Source organism: Argopecten irradians, chromosome 15, assembly GCF_041381155.1.
Source record: "Argopecten irradians isolate NY chromosome 15, Ai_NY, whole genome shotgun sequence".
In the NCBI taxonomy this organism is placed as follows: domain Eukaryota; kingdom Metazoa; phylum Mollusca; class Bivalvia; order Pectinida; family Pectinidae; genus Argopecten; species Argopecten irradians.
Window position 1 is genome coordinate 22,220,988 of NC_091148.1, and position 22,988 is coordinate 22,243,975.

Sequence of the window (22,988 nt, forward strand, 5' to 3'; positions counted from 1 at the left end):
TTCAGCGCCTTTAAACCTGTATGTACAGTGTTGATTTTTCATACCTGTGTTGTATTAACTTTTGTCTTCAAAAGTTATTTATTTTTAAGGGGTTTATATAGAAAAATGGCGGAAATATAGCTCTCCAAATATGGCAATTTGTTTCATTTTCTTATTTTTTCCCGTTATTTGTGAGCTCGTAGGGCCTTTATCATCTCATGTAGGGTGTTGATTTTTTGTAAATGTAAGATTTAGCCTATTGTCTGTACAGGGTTATAATTTCAAAGACATGAATTTGAAAATGTCGGAAATATAGCCCTCCGAATATGGCGTTTCGTTCATTTTTTAACGTAAATTTTAGCGTAATTCATGAAAATTCAAAGGTGAAATGTTTTGAATTGGATGTGAAAGATCATGCTTTCAGACACATAAAATGACCAAGTTCAAGGTCATAAGATTCAAAATGGCGGAGATATCGGCCATCGAAAATCGAAATTTTAGTTTATATTTGTCCTTGCACGAGACGTGTCAGCGCCTTTAAACCTGTATGTACAGTGTTGGTTTTTCCTACCTATGTTGTATTAACTTTTGTCTTCAAAAGTTATTTATTTTTAAGGGGTTATATAGAAAAATGGCGGAAATATAGCTCTCCAAATATGGCAATTTGTTTCATTTTCTTTTTTTTTTCCGTTATTTGTGAGCTCGTAGGGCCTTTATCATCTCATGTAGAGTGTTGAATTTTTGTAAATGTTAGCTTTAGCCTATTGTCTGTACAGGGTTTTAATTTCAAAGACATGAATTTGAAAATGGCGGAAATATAGACCTCCGAATATGGCGTTTCGTTCATTTTTTAACGTAAATTTTAGCGTAATTCATGAAAATTCAAAGGTGAAATGTTTTGAATTGGATGTGAAAGATCATGCTTTCAGACACATAAAATGACCAATTTCAATGTCATATGATTCAAAATGGCGGAGGTATAGAACTTTCAGCGATTTTGAGTTGTGATTACATGATGTGGCATGTGGCCAAAGGGAGATAATCGGTATCTAATACTAAAACTCTAATCGTACGTGTTATTCCGCATTGGTCCAAGATCTTCATAAGATAAGGAGAATTTTTGCACTTTTAAAAAACCTGAAATTCTAATGTTTTTACCTATTCATTATCAAAATTGATATTTTGAACCTAAATCTCAATCTGAATTTCCAAATTCATATCATGGTTATCAAGGAATAATTACCTGTCAGAAAACATTTTTACTTTTGAAATTCAAGATTAGCCAGCCAATCAGCGGCCGGGTTAAAATTCTGTCCTGGGCTCAACCTTCGTTACACACGGGCCGTTTCGAAGGTCTTTTGTTTTTCATTTGGCTGGTTGTTACCTATACCCAACTTGAATACTTTAATTTCGAGATGTTTTAAGTTCTACATGAACAATGTACACAATCGCCATGTTTGCGTTAATACACGTAAAATTACATGTGTAGCTACACCGCATGTATGGGAAACCGTCCTTACGTGAACCTAGCTATTAATAGGACGTACATTTAATCAAAGAAAGGTAATGCACAAACCCAATAACTGACAGGTTCAAAACCTTTTATGTGTGTGGCAGAGCTGTCACCTGTGACACCGAATGTTTAAGCAAAACCGGTGCTATGTTGGGGAAAATACCCGGGAGTTTTGAAACCACAGAACCAAACAAATTCACATCAAAATTCTTTACAAATTTTACATCTACATGTATTGCCGACCCATACATTAACCATTAACTGATGTACCCTGAATATATCCAATCAGCAGGTTCCGATATATTCACCTCTCTATGAAATCTAGTGCCCAAAAGGGGATTCCCCTAAATCTGTTTTTCGGTTGGACCAGACTACTTTCGTAAGAAACGCTTTCTGATTAATATTGAGTGACATCGCCCGTTCGTTCAAGCAATCGTCCGTTCGCTAACATTACTTATATCATTACATAGGTGGAAATCCCGTGTTTTGATCGCGATCAAATCTAGTTATTTTTGAATTTGTAATTGATGTTTTGAAAGAGTGAAAGTATGAAAACAGCATGTCAGGCCTATTTTCTAAAATTATTCACTTCAGTTTCAAAATTCAACTTTGTATGATGTAAATAACACCCCCATTGAGATATACAACAAAATATTCCACCAAATACCCTATTTACATTTCATAATTACTTTCGAAAAATTGATCCAATACTGAAAAGACGATTCTAATTATTGTATATGGGCGAATTGTCCTGGTGGACTATCCGCACTGTAAGAAATAAATTAATCACACATCAGCCACTAATGCAAGTGTTATACTATAAAAAAAACACACAAAAAAACATTCAGGAAATCCATAAATTGCAATTTGAGTCAACAAAACTTTGGGCCCGTCCAGATTTATCCGGGTAACAATTTCCCGTCGACCGGTTTACCATTCGCTTCCTCGAAAACACAGGCTCTGTTTTAAAATTTCGTTGCTATTCATATAAAAGCAGCTGATGCATTCTTGATTAAATTAAGTTTAGATACTTCTTCGCGTAACATTCAGTCTTACGCATAAGAACTCACATCTTTTCTCCGTCGCCTCATGGTCTCCATCTTCCCCCAGCAACAAGAAAATGATCACGTGATACGGCCGTCATGAACGATAACTCCTCCCGGAAAACAAAGTTGAATCCGATCATTTGTCGATATGTATCACAGCATTACAGATAGACTTTAAGGCTGTGTCTTGCCATCGTCCCAATCTCCATTTTGGTTACAACAACACACAACATGACTGATGGAGATGAAAAAAAACTGAGAGCATGTCCAAAGCAAATAGAATGATTGGTATTATCCGAAGAAGTTTTGACTATTTAGATAAGGACATGTCACAATCCTGTACAAATCGCTCATAAGACCTCATGTGGAATATTCAAGCTGTGTTTGGAACCCAATATATAAAAAGGATATTGTTGGAATTGAAAACGTGCAACGCAGGGCAAGAAAACTTGTGAAAACCATAGAAAATTTGACCTACAGTGAGCAACTAAGAAGTTTAAGAATACCAACACTGCAATTTCATTTCAACATATTTTATTAATAACAAAGGATCAGACAACAGGCAAGCCTAGATAAGTCTTCTCCCGTCCCGGAGGTTACATTGAATACATATGTAGGAATATAGGTCACTCGCCTTATATATGATGTTAATTATTTTAGTATGTGTGCCATAATTGCTGTGGTCCCTTTTATTGTTTCCATCTGTTTGATATGACACCGGTAGGGTAGGGCTATGTATATAAACATTCCACGTGCGTTTCCGGTTGAGTATTATTATAGCGGCTATGGTATGTATCCTTGGGCAGTCTAGGTTAACTTGGTGTTTACCCTCGAGACTACAGGATATTGGGGAGTTGCGGGTAGAGTTTCCGAACTCACTGCGCATATGCAATAGGGTTGGACCAATCAGAATATGTGTGCGATGTCGCATGTTGTACCATGGAGAAGGGATCATAAAAGGGACTGCACAGCTAAATTGGACGATTTGCATGGCCGGATAACCGGCCAACACCCAGGGGGAGATACCTCCCCTACCAGGCGCTGAAAACAGTTGCCACAGTGCTTATAACAGCACACGTATACGTTAGGACACTTAGGGTGTTAAACGTAGATTAGGGAGGGAGGGAATAGGAAGGGGTGTTGGTCATTAGCTAGGCTCTCCAGGAACTTGTAAGGGCTAGTGTTATCGTTTGGTACTCTCTGTAAATACTTCTATTCTCTATTCTTACTTTGTTATTGTTTACCTGTATATTATCTATTACTTAGTATAATAAATCTCCATTTAACCTTATACAATGTGTTTGTTGACATGTAATTAAATTGCTCCGCCACATCCTTATGAACTTGGGATTGAGCTGTCTGTAATCAGCTCACCGTGTGTGCATGTCTCTACTCTCGTGATTCGTCTGCTGACCGGTGTCGTGGGGATTGTAAATCAAAACTATACGATCACAACATTTGGGAACTGACGTCCCCTCGACGCTGGTCCCGGGAGTGGGTACGCGCTAATACACATACTTACATACATAGATGGACAATATTATAGGATTATTGTAAATGAATATAGGCAACAAACAACCAATCATGGATTAATGATATCAGATTAAAATTACATAAAAAAGCATACGATATTCATAAATAAGTATATTTATAGTAAGTATATAACTAAATAACAAATTTAACAGGATAGCTAGGATTAATTGAATCTGTTAGTGGCAGAGATATAATTATTCACATTAGAACCAAGCAGAATTTATCAAACTGTGTGAAGCTGGTATTTGGAAAGGATACGAGTAAGATGAGAGGTAGGAGAAAGGGACAGCATGTCTTGGTTAATTGTCACCAGTAATTATCAAGTTACAGTTCTCATTAAACAGGGTATCTATTACGGTATCAAACTGGTTCCAGTATTCAGCAGGTGAGTTAGGTGGTCTATAGATACAGCACAGAAGAATCTTTTTATTAGCTGTTTTTAGTTCAAGCACCAGAGTTTCTAAGCTGACAGACTCAAAATCAGATCTACGAACAGCATAGCATGTTCATTGTTTTTAGTGTATATAATAATTCCACCACCAGGTCTACCAGTTCTATCAGTTCTGAAAAGGGTTGGATGAGACTTAAGGTGCATATCTTTTATCATTAATTGAATTATTAACATGAGATTCTGTAAAACAGATAATATCAGTATCTAAATACTCACTTTCAATTAGGTCAAGTTTAGTACGAATAGAACGAACATTTAGCCTGCAGGTAGGGCGTTAGAATTGTACCTGCTGCCCCTATTGCATGATCGTAAAAGGCGACTAAATTTAGGATCTTATCTTTTCTCTTCTTCCTAACTGACTTTATCCTTCATAATGCCTCCCTTGGCACCGCCTCACTTTTGGCCTTGAGTTGAGCGTTCGCCCCTGTGAGGAAGGCTCTGGGTTCTGTCCCCTGGCCGAGACACACCAAAGTCTATAAAAGTGGTAGTTTCTGCTCCTGCTTAGCGCTCAGCAAACAGGGAGTGGGGTGACTGGTTCGCCCGTTGTCAGTATAAGGTGGGGGTGTGTTGCTTGATGTCTTCGGTGTCACCGCATACATAACAGTAACAAAGTATATAAGAAGAAGCTGGTATTATCAATTATAATGGGATATAAATAAGTATGAACACTGAGTAAAGGTATACTTTAAAACCATACATTCTTATACTTGTAGCAATGAAGAACGTTGCTAAATTGAGAGAACATGGACTCGTGCCCTATCCGGGGCACCCCGGGCTCCTCGAACTCACGATCTACGGCACCCAATCGCCTAGCCAAATATAGCTGCGCTTTCTAACACTGCGCCACATCCACGTCCACGTCTTTAATATTTACTAAACACAGTGTATCATATACACTATGTGGTGTTGATCCAAAGATTTAATTTGACAATTTCCACAGAGATCATGTCAGCATATCGAACCGACTATAACTTTGTCATAGAAACGTCCTTTTTTGAGGAACGTTGATGTGGCGGAGGTACGTTTGGTTAGGCGATTGAGTGCCGTAGATCGTGAGTTCGGATAGGGCACGAGTCAATAAATTGTCATGCTTTGTTAAATTGTGTTTCTTTGATATTTAAAGATGCTCCTCCACTGACAATTGGTATTTTTTTCACTATCAAAAACAGGAGCAGACGATGTAGTATTTTTCTTCAGTTACAAAAGTTACTTACTTTACACCATTACCACCATTGAAAAGTTTGAGCTTCTAATTTTACTTCAAGTTGAAAATATGAAAAACAATTAATTGCATCCCGAAAAAAATCCGTGACACTTTATCCTATATGGATTGAAGTACTGATTGCGCATGCACCAAAGGTAAAATAAATTATCTTATATTATTTTTTGTGTTAATTAGACATATATATACAAGATTAAACACCAATTGTTGTTCTAATGATGAATGCCATTTATGCTCTGTCGGCGGTGGAGCATCTTTAATTATCTGTTGTGAGATAACAAACAAACAAAAAAAGTTTAAGACAGAAGGAGGCTAAGATAATTTTGAATTTACATCCATAAAAGTATGTAATGTGAACTTTACCTTGATCCATGCCATCAGCTGCATGCTTCAGTGATATAGCACTATAAAAAGGACAACTGAGTTTCACTACACAAGAAGACACAACACGAATATACCACGGTCTCCGAAAACACGCACCTCGCACAACATACACGCAACACACCGCATACATGGGAGGCCGTCCTTACATGACCATTGCTGTTAATAGGACGTTAATTTATCAAACAAACCATGCCATAAATTATCAGCGACAAATAGTTATGTGGATCCGACTCGACTCTGCGTATTTTGTTGTATAATAATATTAATGTCCATTCCTACAATTAGGAAAGAAATATAGTGAAGAATACGATAAGCTGCAACTAGAATGGACGTCTTATACCTCAAGCTGAGTGAGTGAAATGTAAAAGTTTGATGTTTACAACTTTTATCTGCAGTGTTAGATCTGTATCATATCTTTGACACATTACTGACCTTGTATTGTTGTTGAGCAACTATAATTGTTGCTACATGTAGCTGGTGTTTGCTCTTTGTTCCAACTTCTAGCTTTCTTAGTCTTTAGCATTCCAATGCATGTACATGTAGTCCCAGGGACCTGGTTCGAATTTGTAACCAGCAGTATATATACATGTATATAGTAATGGTATAGTATTATATTATAGTTTTAAGCATTGATGTCACTTTTATTAATTTCATTGGGACATGAAAGAATTTTTTCTTGTAAACGATGAATCAGCCTATCAAGCCATTTTCTAAAGACAATATACAGTACTGTTCATTTTGTAACCTACTAGGTAATATATAGCTTACACCATATTCTGTTGTGACATTATTGATTGGATGTATTGTTATAAAATTGATCTTGTATAAATAGAATAAGCAGACAAAACTTGTTAGGTACGAACGTCAGTTGTTTGACCATTTATTTTGATGTTTAAAAATTAATGTAAGACTACTTTGCTTTCACTATGGGAAATAAGAGAACAAGGGAGATAACTCTCAAACTTGAACAATGCGAAGAAAACACTTGAATAGCTGATTTGTTCATACAGTAATTTTAAAATCAATTATTTTTTTATTGTTCATAGCATTTTAACAAGAATTTTGAACCCTTTCTTTATTCCTTATATGAAAATAGATATGCAAAAATGAAGAAACTGGGTGTAAAAATGGATTTGAAATGGGGGTAAGGTGGGGGGTAGGTAAATTAGTGTTGGAATATCTCAAAATTTTCATCAGCGACCTATCATTATTTTTTCAAATTTTGAGTGTTGAAGGTTAATTGTTTAATTTGACAGAGTTTAAGAAAAAGTTAAATATTATAAATATTTTTTTTTTTATGATTTAGTCTAGATTTTGCAGGCATGGAAGTGAAATCTCTAGTTTAAATGAGGATGGAGTGAAAGGCTAAAATTATGATATATTAGATAATGAATGCTAATATTTCTTGTTTTTATTTTGTAAAAGTATGAAAGTTATGACAGTAAAACCAATGTTATATGTGATTTTATTATATTTTTTTTAACATTGTCATTAAACATGTGTTTTTCAAGGGATTCAGATTTGAAGGTGGTATCACATTACATGCCATTTTCAAAGTGCTCTAGAGCAAAAACAAGCACAGCAACATATTGTTTTCTTTCCAGAATTGAATCGGGCATCATCTCCTCTCTCTGAATAACCATGGTAGAGCAAAAGTTAAATATTCCAAAATTTTGACCTCTGACTTTCATACATCCTTATAAAGTTATGTCCATGATATAAAACCACCCATTAAGCTATTGGTATATGTGTATCACAAAACATCCATACAACATGTACAATATATACACACATACTCGGGCATGCATATTCTGATCTCACATTTTAAGCCATCACATACTCATCTTCACACATATATTTTAAAATAACAAAGTAGAAAAATAGATCGAGAGAGCAAAGTAAACTAAAGAGGAAAATGTTGTTTCTGTTAGTTATTGAATCAACGAATTTTGCTGATTTTTAGCCTCACCAATAAATCATTATGTACATATTTCCCCAATCCCGCCAAAATTTGATTGCGCAAATAAGTACGTTTACAATGAATCCAATATTAATATCATCGATCTGACTTGCAAGAAAAAAAAAACATTTGCCTAAAGGTAAAAAACGCTTCGGAAATTAATAAAGTATTAAATCGAGGGAAAACAAAAAATGCCAAATATACAATATATAAAAAGCAGTGTAAATTTTATTTGTGTTGAGAAAAGAAGCGTTATCTTGCATTTCTGTTATAATTAAGCTGTACTATCTAACGAATCACTAATCTATGTAGCTAACGTTCAATCTGATTAAAACAACATCACATAAGGCATCATGTTCAAATGACCTTTATATCATGTGTACTTTCGATCACATGGATTTTCTACACCTTGCTACATCAATTGAAAGCGTTATTTCACCGCAGTGTACATACATTTAGCTTTGTTGTGCTCTTGGAGCGGGATGACGTGTACGAATATAATTATGACATTTTTCCAAATTATTTCATCCCCTAATATTCACTGTCAAGATTTTGCAAGCAGCAATTTGATTGGCCATTTCCAAGGGTCACCGAGACATGACCCCTAATTTGTAGATAATAAGGATCAGTATTTTAATCAGATTGAGCAAACGTTATAATGTTATTTGCTGGAGCTACGGGAAATACATATTTAAACTCATTGTATATAATCTTATATTTTAGACGCGAATAGTATACAGTATTGGATAGACGGAAATGACTTGGAGGTAGAAAATGTCTGGAAGTATATAAACACTGAACAGGTGATCTCCTTTACGGATTGGGCGCCGGGAGAACCAAACGCTGGCGAAAATGATAATTGTTTGAACTTATGGGGACGCAGTGGATTTCGATACGCCGACAATAACTGCGAGGATCATCATAACTTCGTGTGTCAAATAAGGTATATAAATGTGCAGCAAAAATGTGTCGCATTTAAAATCATTTATGCTATTATATCGAAAACAATGTTAACAAAAGAAAGTGGGCGTCATTTTAAGCTCACCTGACCCGAAGGGCCAATGAGCTAATGTCATGGCGCGGCGTCCTCCGTCCGTCAACATTTCGTTTAAATCGCTACTAGTCATAGAGTCCTGCATGGATTATAACCAATTTGTACAGAAATATTCTTGGGGAAAAGAAAAACAGAGTTTGCATTAATTTTGGCACTGACACTCAGAGGTAGGAGGGCAGGGTACAATAAGGGAAATAGAAGTAAATCTTATAAAGTGGTACTAGTCATAAAAGTTCTGCATGGATTGTAACCTAATTTGGTCACTCAGACCCCTGTAGCAGAATGAGTGGGGCCCAATAGGGGAATTAGAGAAAAATATTTAAATTCCTTAAGAAACAAGCGGCCCAATGGCCTTAACGGTCATCTGACTACCTTGGCATTAACATATAGGAAATTACTTAGATATAGTGTCATGGTAGCCATCTTCGATTTGGGATCAACCAGAGATGTAACAACACTTTGTCGCGACTATGTCAGGATCATTTCATGCAAGTTTCAGCCAAATAGTACCGGTAAAACTTGAAAAGAAGTTCAAAATGTGTTTTCAAGATAGCGGTTTTGGCGGCAATCTTGGAATTTCGGATTGACCCGAAAAATAACAACACTTTGTCGGGACCATGCCAGTATCATTTCATGCAAGTTTCAGCCAAGTTATACCGATAGAACTTTAGAAGTTCAAAATGTGTTTTCAAGATGGCGGCTATGGCGGCCATCTTGGATGTCGGATCGACCCGAAAAATAAATATACTTTGTCGGGACATGTCAGAATCATTTCCTGTAAGTTTCAGCTAAATCGAACTGGTAGAACTTGAGAAGCAAGAAGTTCAAAATGTGAAAAGTTAACGCACGGCGTACGACGGCGGACGAAACATGACGACTATATGTCATCCTGACCCTTCGGGAATGAACCTGTATTCTGAACATTACTTTGCATTACAAACCACGTGAGCGATACAGATCTTTGGGCCTATTGTTATTAACATACAGTCCAACCCACTTAGGACAAACTCGAATAGTACAAACTCCCATTTTATATGAATGGAATTCAAATTCCCTGCAAATCGCATTCACTATTTTGTGTTTATTACCTGTTTGATAAATTGGTTTATTCCCCTGGGTACGTTTGCGTTCTTTTAACTCGCATACTACGATGTGCCAAAACCAGGTAGTTATATCCGTATCCAAAGTCTCACTTTGTTTCATTTATGTGTCAGTTGTACAAATGTTAACACACGCAGTACGAATCCCGGATAATATGTAAAGATTTCAAGGGTCCCAGGAATTCGTAATAACCGGGTTGGACTGTATTTCTTCAAAGTTTAGCATGTAAGAAATGGTAATCATTTTTGTTTATCCATCTGCATCGATTATTGTAATACCTTTCTGATGAAGATCATGAAATGATCTAAATAATTATTAGTTCCCTTCTAAATAATTATTAGTTCCCATGTATTTTGTCAATGAAAATATTAATCTTTGTATTGGTAAACAATCGTACGTTGTTTGCATTCTAATGATGGCGTTTGATTTATAATCAGATGCTTAATATTATGCTGAATTGAATTTTATTTCAAAATGATATACACAATCAACCACAAGACTAATATTACTTATCATCATGTATGCCCATTGCTTGAAATAACATTTTTATTATCATACCTGAATATTATATATTCAACATGTCTAAGAATCTATCTATATATAGAAATAAAAAGGTTATGGTAAATGCATAACATCTTTTTTCAAGAAATTGTAGTCTTAATTTTTAAATTCTTAAATCAATAGGATCCAACTATAAAGTTTTATAAGGTGAACAACATATGGTGCCATATACGATAATGATAATTTGAAGAATTTGAGTAGAAACTGAGTAATACGTCTCCCACCTCATTTAGGGAACATAAGAAGTTTTAGTTACTGGTAGCAAATATGGTTAATAAAATTGACAATTAGTAATAAGTTTTAGTCAGATGTAGTAAATATGACTAGTAATAATGAAATCATTAGATGTTACCTGATCTCTTTACTTTTATTTCAGGGATCCTGAGGTGGGCGAGATTGTTGGTTAATTATGTATACCTAAAGAATCTCAATAAAACTATTCATGCATATTAAAGTACCGTGTATTAATAGCCCACCATCTGATGGTGGTGGGCTATTCAAATCGCCTTTCGTCCGTGGTCCGTGGTCCGTCCGTCTTTCCGTCCGTTAACACTTTTTGTTACCGATATTTCTCAGAAAAGTACTGAAGGGATCTTTATCAAATTTCATGTGCAGGTTCCTCTATGGCCCTAGTTGTTCATATTGCAATTTCGGACCGATCGGTAACAAGATGGCCCACGGGACGCCATCTTGGATTTTGACAAATGAAGTTTGTTACCGCTATTTCTCAGAAAAATACTAAAGGAATTTGTCTCAAATTTTAGGTGCAGATTCCTCTCGGTCCCTTGTTGTGCATATTGCAATTTGGGACCGATCGGTTAACAAGATGGCCGACAGGTAGCCATCTTGTATTTTGATGATTGTTTGTTACTGCTCTATATCTCAGAAAGTACTAAAAGGGTATTTCTCAAATTTCATATGTAGTGAACGTTTGAAAAGCAGAGAAAAGATCCCTCATTCCGTTGTCAAACTTAGGCCATTCTTAGGTGGGCGCCAAGATTCCTTTGGGATCGCTTGTTATGAAGCGAATGTTGATGTAATGTTTCAATCGCGAGGTGGAAAACGTAAGCCAAAGGTCAATGTCCCAATATCACTACATAGTTGATCTTTACTGATTGTATAATACAATAAGTTTTATTTTGATTTGTTTGATTTAATTAACGTCCTATTAACAGCTAATGTCATGTAAGGACGGCCTCCCATGTATGCGGTGTATTGCATGTTTGTAGTGCGAGATGCGTGTATTGGGAGACTGCTGTATATTCGTGTTGTGTCTTCTTGTATGGTGAAACTATTGTCCTTTTTATAAAGCTATATCACTGAAACATGCCGCCGAAGACACCAAGCAACACACCACATCCGGTCACATTATACTGACAACGGGTGAACCAGTCGTTCCATTCCCGGTATGCTTAGCGCTAAGCAGGAATTCTCAAAATATTGTTATTGCTCCCAGAGTCAGTGTCAGACTTACAGCTAGTCGTATGTAACCCCGGGGGGTAAACGAGTACATGTATACGGTCAGTGATCTTGTTGTTTGTGTAACTGGTACCTCCTGATTAGATCTACATGTCCCCTTATGTTATACAGAATATATACATGTGTAGGCTATCGCGGTATTAGATATCATATCCAAATATTGATATTTAATGTTCCTGCTTTCATGGTTATATAATTGTATGTGTACTCAGATTTAATGCCTGACATGTACACATGGGTACAAATCTAACCATTATAAACAAGAACTGAACAGCGATATATACAATGTACTCAGACACACAGATAGAGAGACAGAGGACTTGAACAGTGGTATATACTCAGACACACAGACAAGGAAACAGAGGACTTGAGCAGTGATATATACTCACAAAAAGCAAGACAGACAGATATACTGCACAGTGATACATGTATATACCTATACACACAGTGGAACTGAACAGTGATATAAAATCAGACACACAGGGATACAGACAGACGGACAGAGGAACTGAACAGTGATATATACTCAGACAGACAGACAGAGGTACTGAACAGTGATATATACTCGGACACACAGAGATACAGACAGACAGACAGAGGTACAGAACAGTGATATATACTCAGACACAGAGATACAGACAGGCTGATGAATTGAACAGTGATATATAATCAGACACACAGAGATACAGACGGACAGACAGAGGAACTGAACAGTGATATATATACTCAGATACACGGAGATACAGTCAGGCAGATGAACTGAACAGTGATATATACCCACACAGAGAGATACAGGCGGACAGACAGAGGAACTGAATAGAGATATATACTCAGACACATACAGACAGGCAGAGGAACTGGATAGAGATATACTCCGACACACAGATACAGACAGTCAGAGGAACTGAATAGAGATATATACTCAGACACACAGAGATACAGACAGACAGAGGAACTGAATAGAGATATATACTCAGACACACAGAGATACAGACAGGCAGAGGAACTGAATAGAGATATATACTCAGACACACAGAGATACAGACAGACAAAGGAACTGAATAGAGATATATACTCAGACACACAGAGATACAGACAGACAGAGGAACTGAATAGAGATAAATACTCAGACACACAGAGATACAGACAGGCAGATGAACTGAATGGAGATATATACTCAGACACACAGAGATACAGATAGGCAGAGGAACTGAATAGAGATATATACTCAAACACACAGAGATACAGACAGACAGAGGAACTGAATAGAGATATATACTCAGACACACAGACAAATTAGTATCCTGTTTTTAGTAGGAACAGACAAATAAGTATCCTGTTTTAAGTAGGAACAGACAAATTAGTATCCTGTTTTTAGTAGGAACAGACAAATTAGTATCCTGTTTTTAGTAGGAACAGACAAATAAGTATCCTGTGTTTAGTAGGAACAGACAAATTAGTATCCTGTTTTTTAGTAGGAACAGACAAATTAGTATCCTGTTTTTAGTAGGAACAGACAAATTAGTATCCTGTTTTTAGTAGGAACAGACAATTTAGTATCCTGTTTTTAGTAGGAACAGACGAATTAGTATCCTGTTTTTAGTAGGAACAGACAAATTAGTATCCTGTTTTTAGTAGGAACAGACAAATTAGTATCCTGTTTTTAGTAGGAACAGACAAATTAGTATCCTGTTTTTAGTAGGAACAGACAAAAGTATCCTGTTTTTAGTAGGGACAGATAAATTAGTATCCTGTTTTTAGTAGTAGGAAAAGACAAATTAGTATCCTGTTTTTAGTAGGAAAGACAATTAGTACGTTTTTAGTACATGTTCTTGTTTTTAGTAGGAACAGACAAATTAGTATCCTGTTTTTTAGTAGGAACAGACAAATTAGTATCCTGTTTTTAGTAGGAACAGACAAATTAGTATCCTGTTTTTAGTAGGAACAGACAAATTAGTATCCTGTTTTTAGTAGGAACAGACGAATTAGTATCCTGCTTTTAGTAGGAACAGACAAATTAGTATCCTGTTTTTAGTAGGAACAGACGAATTAGTATCTTGTTTTTAGTAGGAACAGACAAATAAGTATCCTGTTTTTAGTAGGAACAGACAAATTAGTATCCTGTTTTTAGTAGGAACAGACGAATTAGTATCCTGTTTTTAGTAGGAACAGACGAATGAGTATCCTGTTTTTAGTAGGAACAGACGAATTAGTATCCTGTTTAGTAGGAACAGACGAATTAGTATCCTGTTTTAGTAGGAACAGACAAATAAATATCCTGTTTTAGTAGGAACAGACAAATAAGTATCTTGTTTTTAGTAGGAACAGACAAATAAGTATCCTGTTTTTAGTAGGAACAGACAAATTAGTATCCTGTTTTTAGTAGGAACAGACAAATTAGTATCCTGTTTTTAGTAGGAACAGACAAATTAGTATCCTGTTTTTAGTAGGAACAGACGAATTAGTATCCTGTTTTTTAGTAGGAACAGACAAATTAGTATCCTGTTTTTAGTAGGAACAGACGAATTAGTATCCTGTTTTTAGTAGGAACAGACAAATTAGTATCCTGTTTTTAGTAGGAACAGACAAATTAGTATCCTGTTTTTAGTAGGAACAGACAAATTAGTATCCTGTTTTTAGTAGGAACAGACAAATTAGTATCCTGTTTTTAGTAGGAACAGACAAATTAGTATCCTGTTTTAAGTAGGAACAGACAAATTAGTATCCTGTTTTTAGTAGGAACAGACAAATTAGTATCCTGTTTTTAGTAGGAACAGACGAATTAGTATCCTGTTTTAGTTGGAACAGACAAATAAGTATCCTGTTTTTAGTAGGAACAGACGAATTAGTATCCTGTTTAGTAGGAACAGACGAATTAGTATCCTGTTTTAGTAGGAACAGACAAATTAGAAATTTTCTTCTGTTCGGATTTTTTACAGATAAAACTTCGTCGGCGGTCTAGATAAAGCGCGTGTTTGTGTGTTTACCATGTAAAATTAAATCAATTCATCTACGAATGTCTCGTTTTTAGATACAAGGATGTGCCATTGAAGAAAATCAAACTGACAATTTATCCAAGTAAGTGTTTATCTTATTGCTACGTTATTTCAGTTTCTTCTTGTACATTTAAAAACCTTTCTTAGCAATGACATGACAACAAACTGATAATTATTTTTCTCAAACAAAGGCATATTTTGCGCCGACTCATTTTCGCGTTTCAAATTTGCCCAATATCATTTTCACAGTGATTCAATCTCGCGAATTAAATTGTTTCGAGAATAATTGAATGCAATTGTCAGTAAGAGCTCTTAATCGCAAATGTTTGTTAATACTGATGATGATCGATGACGCAAAATATTGTATATGCGAAAATAAAGAGGTTTCCATCATTTACAACAAATCGTATTCAAAGAGATGGTGATATGATACCAAGGGGTCACGTTCTGGTGGCCTTGACGTAGTTGAAGTTGGAGAGTTCAAATGTTATTTAGTTGTATTTTGCTCACTCAGTAGGCAGTATATATCTTTATATGTTACATGGTTTACAGTTCGATTTCACTAGCTGTGAATCATTCGAATAATTTTATCACACATGTTGCCGAACGAATAAAACAATACGAATGCATTGACGAAATGTCATTTACATTTGATAAAGACTACATTGGATTCCAGCTACACGAGCATACATTGACTTTAAGGAATTTCTTTAACTTTCAAGAGAAAGGCGTTGCAAAGTTAAGGAAAACGTCTGATGTTAAGAACTTTCCTTAACATATGTAATGCTTTTATATTGAGAATTTAAGTTAAGGAATTTCTTAAAGTTACGGAATATTCGTAATGTATAAAAATATTTATAACACTGTAATATATTGATTTAAATAATTTGTGAGAAAAAGGCTTTCTGCGATGCGACAACTTGTGCCTAATACTCGTTGTCAACATTGAACTAAATGCCCATGAAAGTGAGCCATACTTTCCTCGCTTGTTACTATGGAGACAATATTATAACATTTATTCATTTATTGTTTTAGGTTTAAAAGATGATATCGACTACCCTGTACCGAAAACAGTATGCAAGTTTTTGCCTCCTTATTCAACATGGAACAGCACGGTTCCATCTGGCTTCCTCTACAAAGGAGTGTACACCAATCTTCTCTGTCGATCAACAGTCACAACTAGTCGAGGGGAGTACCGGGCGTGTCTAAAGCATCGCCCTCTTATATCGATCGACGACTCGACAACTCGACAATGGTTTCTACGTCTGGTCGACATTTTGGCAATACGAAAATCGTCTCGCATTCCTTCTCAGGCTGCCTTTCACAAGTTCGCTATTGCTGAAAACAAAACATTAGGACTGCATCTTGAATGGCAGCCACACGAACTTCCGTTCTAAGGAAGTCCCGGATCTAACAGAAGGGATATTAAATCGGTAGCCTATCGAATAGATCAGATTCCGGAAAACAGCTCTGCCATCGTAGTCATCCATTGGTACGCCCATATCGCCAGGTGTTGTGATCACATGACCTTTCGTGAACACGTGCGCAAAGCAAAAGAGGCCGTCTTGAGACTTCTTATGAGGTCACGGGAAGTTCAAGTTTTTATCAAAGGTCCACATCTCATAACATATCCTAATGCTTTAAAGCCGTATGCATATGTCGGTATGTTTGTGGAGCAGATCTTACTGGAGGAGTTTTATAATTTAACGTATAGAGTTATCTACCTTGATCAGTGGGATATGTCGGTGGCGATGGAAAACGTTGATATACATCCAAATAAACTGTTGGACGAAATCTCACTGAATAACCTTATCAATTTGGCATGCAATAATATTTAAATTTTACTGAATTCGTGACATTACCATCCCTATGATGAACTAGAAAATCTTGGATAAAAGTTTATCTTGGAAATCAAACGTAATTGCATCGGGTCGTAAAGTAACTAAAAATTGACAGTACTTTCTTTCATTCAACTCATGACATTGACATCCGTAGAGCATTCCTATTTGGTAATGGCTTAGTTATCTACAAACGGGACGGCATAATGTCTTGTCCTTCTCGCATAGGTTTGATGAACTTGTAGTAGGAATCTTGGACCTTGTGAACAAATAAAAACACCGGATATCTTTAATAAGGAAAATTGGTTTTGTCTTTTGCAGTATTATGATTTAGCTAAAGGATCAATTCTTCATTTGAAACGATTGTATCGAAATTGAAAAACAGTTTCACAGAACAGCAAATTTTTTACCTTGTACATGAAATCTACATTACATGTTTTCAAGAGCTTCATTTGATACGAGGGACCACAAATAACCTGAATTATACTGCATAGTTCTTGAATTTCACGGGTGTAAACTGTCGTAATTTACTGTTTGCAACTTACTCGCGATGGTTATTTTCGCGAATCACCATTCTAGCCTTTACAAACGTCATTCAAGTGTAAAACCATGATTATTATTTAATCGCGAGTTAGGGTTAATCTGCGTATAAAGCAAAACTTAAGTCCATGCGAATATTTGCAACTGTACAGTTCATCATGTAAGTTTAATTTTTGCGAATACTTTGACAATAACGAAGACGCGAGATATTATATACGAGAGCATGTAGTAATATTAGTGTTCTATAGTTGTTTAGAGATGTGTCTACTAGTGCCAAAGCTTCTGTAAACTATTTAGCACTTACATCTTTTTCATTAAGGGGAGACGACTTGGCGAACTGGTAGAGGGCGTGGTAAACGTTTCCGTCATACCGTCCGAGACAGGAGTCTAAAAGCTCATCGTGAAAGTCAAACGCATCTACCAAGGCAACTGCGTCAGGCCGTACAGCTGTCAGTAGCGTCGTCAGCTGATCAGTTAGAATGTCGACCTGTTCGGCGGTGAAATACTGGTCCTATATAGGATATAAATGGTTCATATAAATGATATTGCTAAGTAGAGGTAACTTCTGTAAGCGTGAAATATTTTGTCAGTTTTAACAACGTTTTTCTCTCCAGAACTTTTGAGCTGAAATATGCCTGCGTTAGGCTTAATTGCATTTTCTGTATTTTATTATTGTAGTTATCATTGTAAATGGGCGAATTTGTCGCTGCGCTAATCTGTTCAAAGTCAACTTTATGCTTAAAATAAATACGTTAACAGTTGTTTATTCTGTTTGGTTTCATTATATAGATATGAAATGCTCATCAATGTTTTCAGGAATATCAGGACCATGTCTTGTACCGGAAAATCGAATACACGAAAATGTAACAGCGAAGAAATAGCGTATTGTTATGAGTTTACCTGTAAGAATTCGCCGAGGTTTTCTAGGATCCCGTTGACGGCGTACAGTTTACACAGAGTGGTCAGTACCACCCGTGTGTTATTGTCCACCTTGGCCTCAGTAACAGTATTTACAAACACATTGACCACGTACTGGTGACAGTGGGCCTTGGCCGCCCAGACCAACTGTGTAGACGCCATATTGAACGCCTCTGTAGGACTCCTACCATCATTCATTAACATCTGAGCGGCTGTCGTGGCAGCTTTGGTCAGTCTTGCAGCCCTGTGTTGATATGCAGTGACCAGAATTGGAAGGTCTACGTCAGAGGACATAGAAGACTTTCCTGACAGGTCCATGCTGAGGTAAAGGACCAGATCTGGTAGTTTTTCTCCACTTTGCATTTTCTTCATGCACTTCATCAGATATCTGTGGAGAGAATATACCAGTGTTAAGAACAGGTTTTTTTTTTAATTTTTGCTCTATCTTTCTGCACTTTGCTCTAGAATGGAATATCTTACCTATTACAATATCATATTTATTCCCTATCTGGTTGATATTTTCGGTGGCATGCTTCAGTGATGAAGCACTATAACAACAGCAATAGTTCCACTATACAATACGGCACAAAACGAATATACCGCTGTCACTCAAAACGCACAACACGCACCTCATACACACTACACGTCGCATACATGGTAGGCCGTTCTTACAAGGCCCTGACTGTTAATAGGACTAAGTAATTAAACATCACGGAAGAGTTATCTTACCTAACTAAATACGTATTTAGAAAACATCGTAGAGTTAACTCCCTTACCTGGCTGTCTGCAACATCATCACGGTGTTCTCGCCGTCTAATGTACAGGTCGGAGTAGTTTTAGTGTATATTTTGGGGAAACCGCTGGCTTGCGAGTAACCATGACCACCACAGGCCATTTGGCACACCCCAATACCCGCGGAAGCACCCCATGTCCCGAACGCCTTCAGGCCAGCCGATAACGCATGTAACTAGAGGATTAAATATATTATTTAGAAATAAACAAAATATTTAAGTACAATATCATTCAGCAGACTGCGATTTTGGCAAACAATTCTCCATAAGAAAGTAAGATTAGAGGAGATAATTTAAGGTAAGAAACTATTGACGCAATGCTTTTTATGGAGACTTTTAAGTCAAGGAAATTTCTAAAGTTGAGGACTATTGTTGGAACTGGGCTCGGAAGATATACATTTGTACTCCTGTTTTAGTAATGAACAATATCAACAAAATAACCACACAGTGTAACGGCCGTAACTTACCACGGGGAGCAGCTGTAGATCCCCAGCCTCTATCGCCTTGGACATCTGTAGATAGCTGTTCTGTACTGCGTCTCCGGCGAAGTGGTAAGCGTACGCTTCGGCCAACAGAGGGAATAACTTGTGCTGTTGTGTCTGGTAGTCCAGGATCTGGGCTTCCTGTCTGAATCCACAGTAGGGTATGGTATGTCACAAACGTTACAAATATCGCAATAGCTGATCAGGGACTCGATGTCCTCTCTACCTTGTCTAAATTTTCTTATACTAAGTGGTATTGCTCAATATTTGGTAAAATGAGACCAAAAAAAATTTGAAATGATTTGAACCCACTTGGAACGATAAAGAACTCAGGAATTAACTTTTTGTATTACCGCTTGCTTGTCCTAACGAAAGCAACGTCAAAGTGCGAGACACTAATCGCATGTTTAAAAGCAAACAGCACATTCTGCAAGAAACTACTGAACAGCCGATGAATTTTTGATGCATCAAAAATCCTTATGTAAAAGTTATTTGAAAAGCAATTGAATATTGGTGAGAACCCGGATCAATCATTGAGGTGTTAATTGATGGAATACCGCCATCCCATTGGTTCAACAAGTGATGGGATACCGCCATCCCATTGGTTCAACAAGTGATGGGATACAGCCATTCCATTGGTTCAACAAGTGATGGGATACAGCCATTCCATTGGTTCAACAAGTGATTGGATACCGCCATCCCATTGGTTCAACAACTGATGGGATACCGCCATCCCATTGGTTCAGCAAGTGATGGGATACCGCCATCCCATTGGTTCAGCAAGTAGGTACCATGGTGTTCAAAGAGAAAATGTAAGTATAGCTACATTAAATCATACATCCAGGTATGGCCTTATCTTTACCCCATTTAACATCGAAACTGGAGACATCTCACACCACGTTATTTTTCCTTCGTATATTTCGTAGTCAAAACCAAAACTGCCGATATCATAGCTTTACAATAACGTACACGTATATATCCATAATTTTTTTAAAAATCAATCCCCTGTTTTGCTATTCCGCTTATCAGTTGATCGTCGCACAAAAAGCCTCCAGTTTTGTTATGACTAACATAGTCCAGGTGTGGTGAATATAACAGCAGAGATAGTAAGCGCTGCAGTATCGAGGATGTGTACATATTGATAATTGATATAACGACACTGATAGTAACCCCTGGATTATTGAGGATGGAAATAACAACAGTGATAGTAACCCTTTGAGCATCGAGGATTGGTATAACGACGGTGATAGTAACCTCTGGAGGATCGAGGATAGATACAATGACAGTGATAGTAACATCTGGAGTATCGAGGATAGATACAATGGCAGTGATAGTAACCTCTGGAGTATCGAGGATAGATACAATGACAGTGATAGTAACCCCTGGAGTAACGAGGATAGATACAACGACAGTGATAGTAACAGTGTAGTATCGAGGATTAGTATAACATAAGGACAGTGATAGTAACCTCTTGAGCATCGAGGATGGATACTTTAACAGTGATAGTAACCTCTGGAGTATCGATGATGGATATAACGACAGTGATAGTAACCCCTGGAGTATCGAGGATATATATAACAACTGACACCTAGAGTATCGAGGGTGGTTATAACGACAGTAATAGTAACCCTTGAACAATGAGGATGGATAATTTAACAGTAATAGTTACCCCTGGAGTATCGAGGATATATATAACGACGATGATAGTGACACCTAGAGTATCGAGGATGGATATAACGACAGTGATAGTAACCCCTTGAACATTGAGGATGGATACTTTAACAGTAATAGTAACCTCTTGAGTATCGAGGGTAGATACAATGACAGTGATAGTAACCCCTGGAGTATCGAGGATGGATATAACGACAGTGATAGTAATCCCTGGAGTATCGATGATGGATATAACGACAGTGATAGTAACCTCTGTAACATCAAGGATAAATACAATGAGAGTGGTAGTAACCTGTACCCTGGTGTATGTACTCCACCCTGGTGACACTTCAGACTGTCTCCGGACGGCGCTGTATCTGACAGCGATAGTACAGGCCATAGCCAGGCCATTGGCCACGTCGTTAACGATGGTCGCTCGGTTCATCAACAAGGAACCATAAACTAGTCTGTCATTCACCGGTTTGATGTATGTACCATCCTCCAAAACCTCACAATAAAGGAAAATAATTAGTGTTAGAAGTTATATTTTAATATTATTAGAATATAAAAAGGACATCATACAGGCCTGTGTGATGTCAGCTGAAGGAATTTTAAGCAACCATTTCTTTTCGCGATGCATGTCCAGTAACCAAATAAGATTTCAATGCTACATGTCTTTCATTTATGTAAAAAATGTGTAACATCTTGTGAAATAGTGCTTCACTGCACACCGTTCACAGTATATAATTAAAGAAGGAATTTTGTTAGCAACAGCAGAATTGCAATAACTTATTTTCTGGTTTGAGAAAAATTCTTTCGTATGTGGAAATTCTACTATATTTTATGTCCTTTCAGGAAGAAAATTCTGAAATAGTCGCATTCCTTCCTTGCGTTTTACAAAATTAACTCCCTTCCGGGTAGGTATCCATTGTGACGTCATTATTTTGTGAGCGAACCTCATGTCGTTTTCTCACAAAAGCATGATGTTACGCTCGTAAACACATGAAGTCACAATCAATACCTACCCGCAAGGACAGATAACTCTGTAATATGCAAATACGTAATATTGATTTGTAACGTGTTTTGTTACGTTCGCAATCTAATTAAAACACCGATCCTTATTATCACTACATTTGATAAGAGGATCTGACAACATCCAATTACGGGTCACGTTCTGGTGACCTTTAGAACACCAATCAAATTGCTGCTGCCAGAATCTTGACTGTGGACGAAACTGTATGATAAAGCTGTCGTGTACGTAGACAACTCGTCCAAAGAGCTCAATAAAGCTGAAGGCATAAGTAAACTGTGGCGAAATGTCGTTGACAATTGACGTAGCACGATGTAGAGATATAAAGGTCATCTGAACATGACCCCTTAATACGATGGCCGAGGTGAGCCACGTACTCACAACCATTAGTTGGATATAGTTGTACATACAAACTTGACATAAATAAGAATTTACTTGTCGACAAACACATATAAGTAGT

General features: G+C 36.9%; 1 protein-coding gene and 1 pseudogene across 1 annotated transcript; one reads left to right on the forward strand and one right to left on the reverse strand.

The window, feature by feature from the left end:
- Positions 1 to 8,570: 8,570 nt before the first annotated feature.
- On the forward strand, positions 8,571 to 17,117 carry LOC138308672 (NXPE family member 2-like; annotated as a pseudogene).
- Positions 17,118 to 17,237: 120 nt separating this feature from the next.
- LOC138309826 (peroxisomal acyl-coenzyme A oxidase 1-like) lies at positions 17,238 to 21,805 on the reverse strand. Its single transcript, XM_069251055.1, has 5 exons — positions 19,834 to 21,805; positions 19,352 to 19,542; positions 18,558 to 18,963; positions 17,962 to 18,168; positions 17,238 to 17,376 (listed from the first exon to the last, which is right to left on the reverse strand). The coding sequence occupies exons 1-5, from the start codon at positions 19,876 to 19,878 to the stop codon at positions 17,305 to 17,307; spliced, it is 921 nt and encodes a 306-aa protein (XP_069107156.1). The 5' UTR covers positions 19,879 to 21,805; the 3' UTR covers positions 17,238 to 17,304.
- Between the last annotated feature and the right edge of the window lie 1,183 nt (positions 21,806 to 22,988).

Excerpts from the sequence above, each read along its gene's own strand:
- LOC138309826 (XM_069251055.1), bottom strand. The coding sequence starts at position 19,878 with ATGTCCAAGGCGATAGAGGCTGGGGATCTACAGCTGCTCCCCGTG. Across the intron at positions 19,543-19,833 it reads ATCTACAGCTGCTCCCCGTG|TTACATGCGTTATCGGCTGG; the intron begins GTAAGTTACGGC and ends TTAATCCTCTAG. Across the intron at positions 18,964-19,351 it reads ATGATGTTGCAGACAGCCAG|ATATCTGATGAAGTGCATGA; the intron begins GTAAGGGAGTTA and ends TTCTCTCCACAG.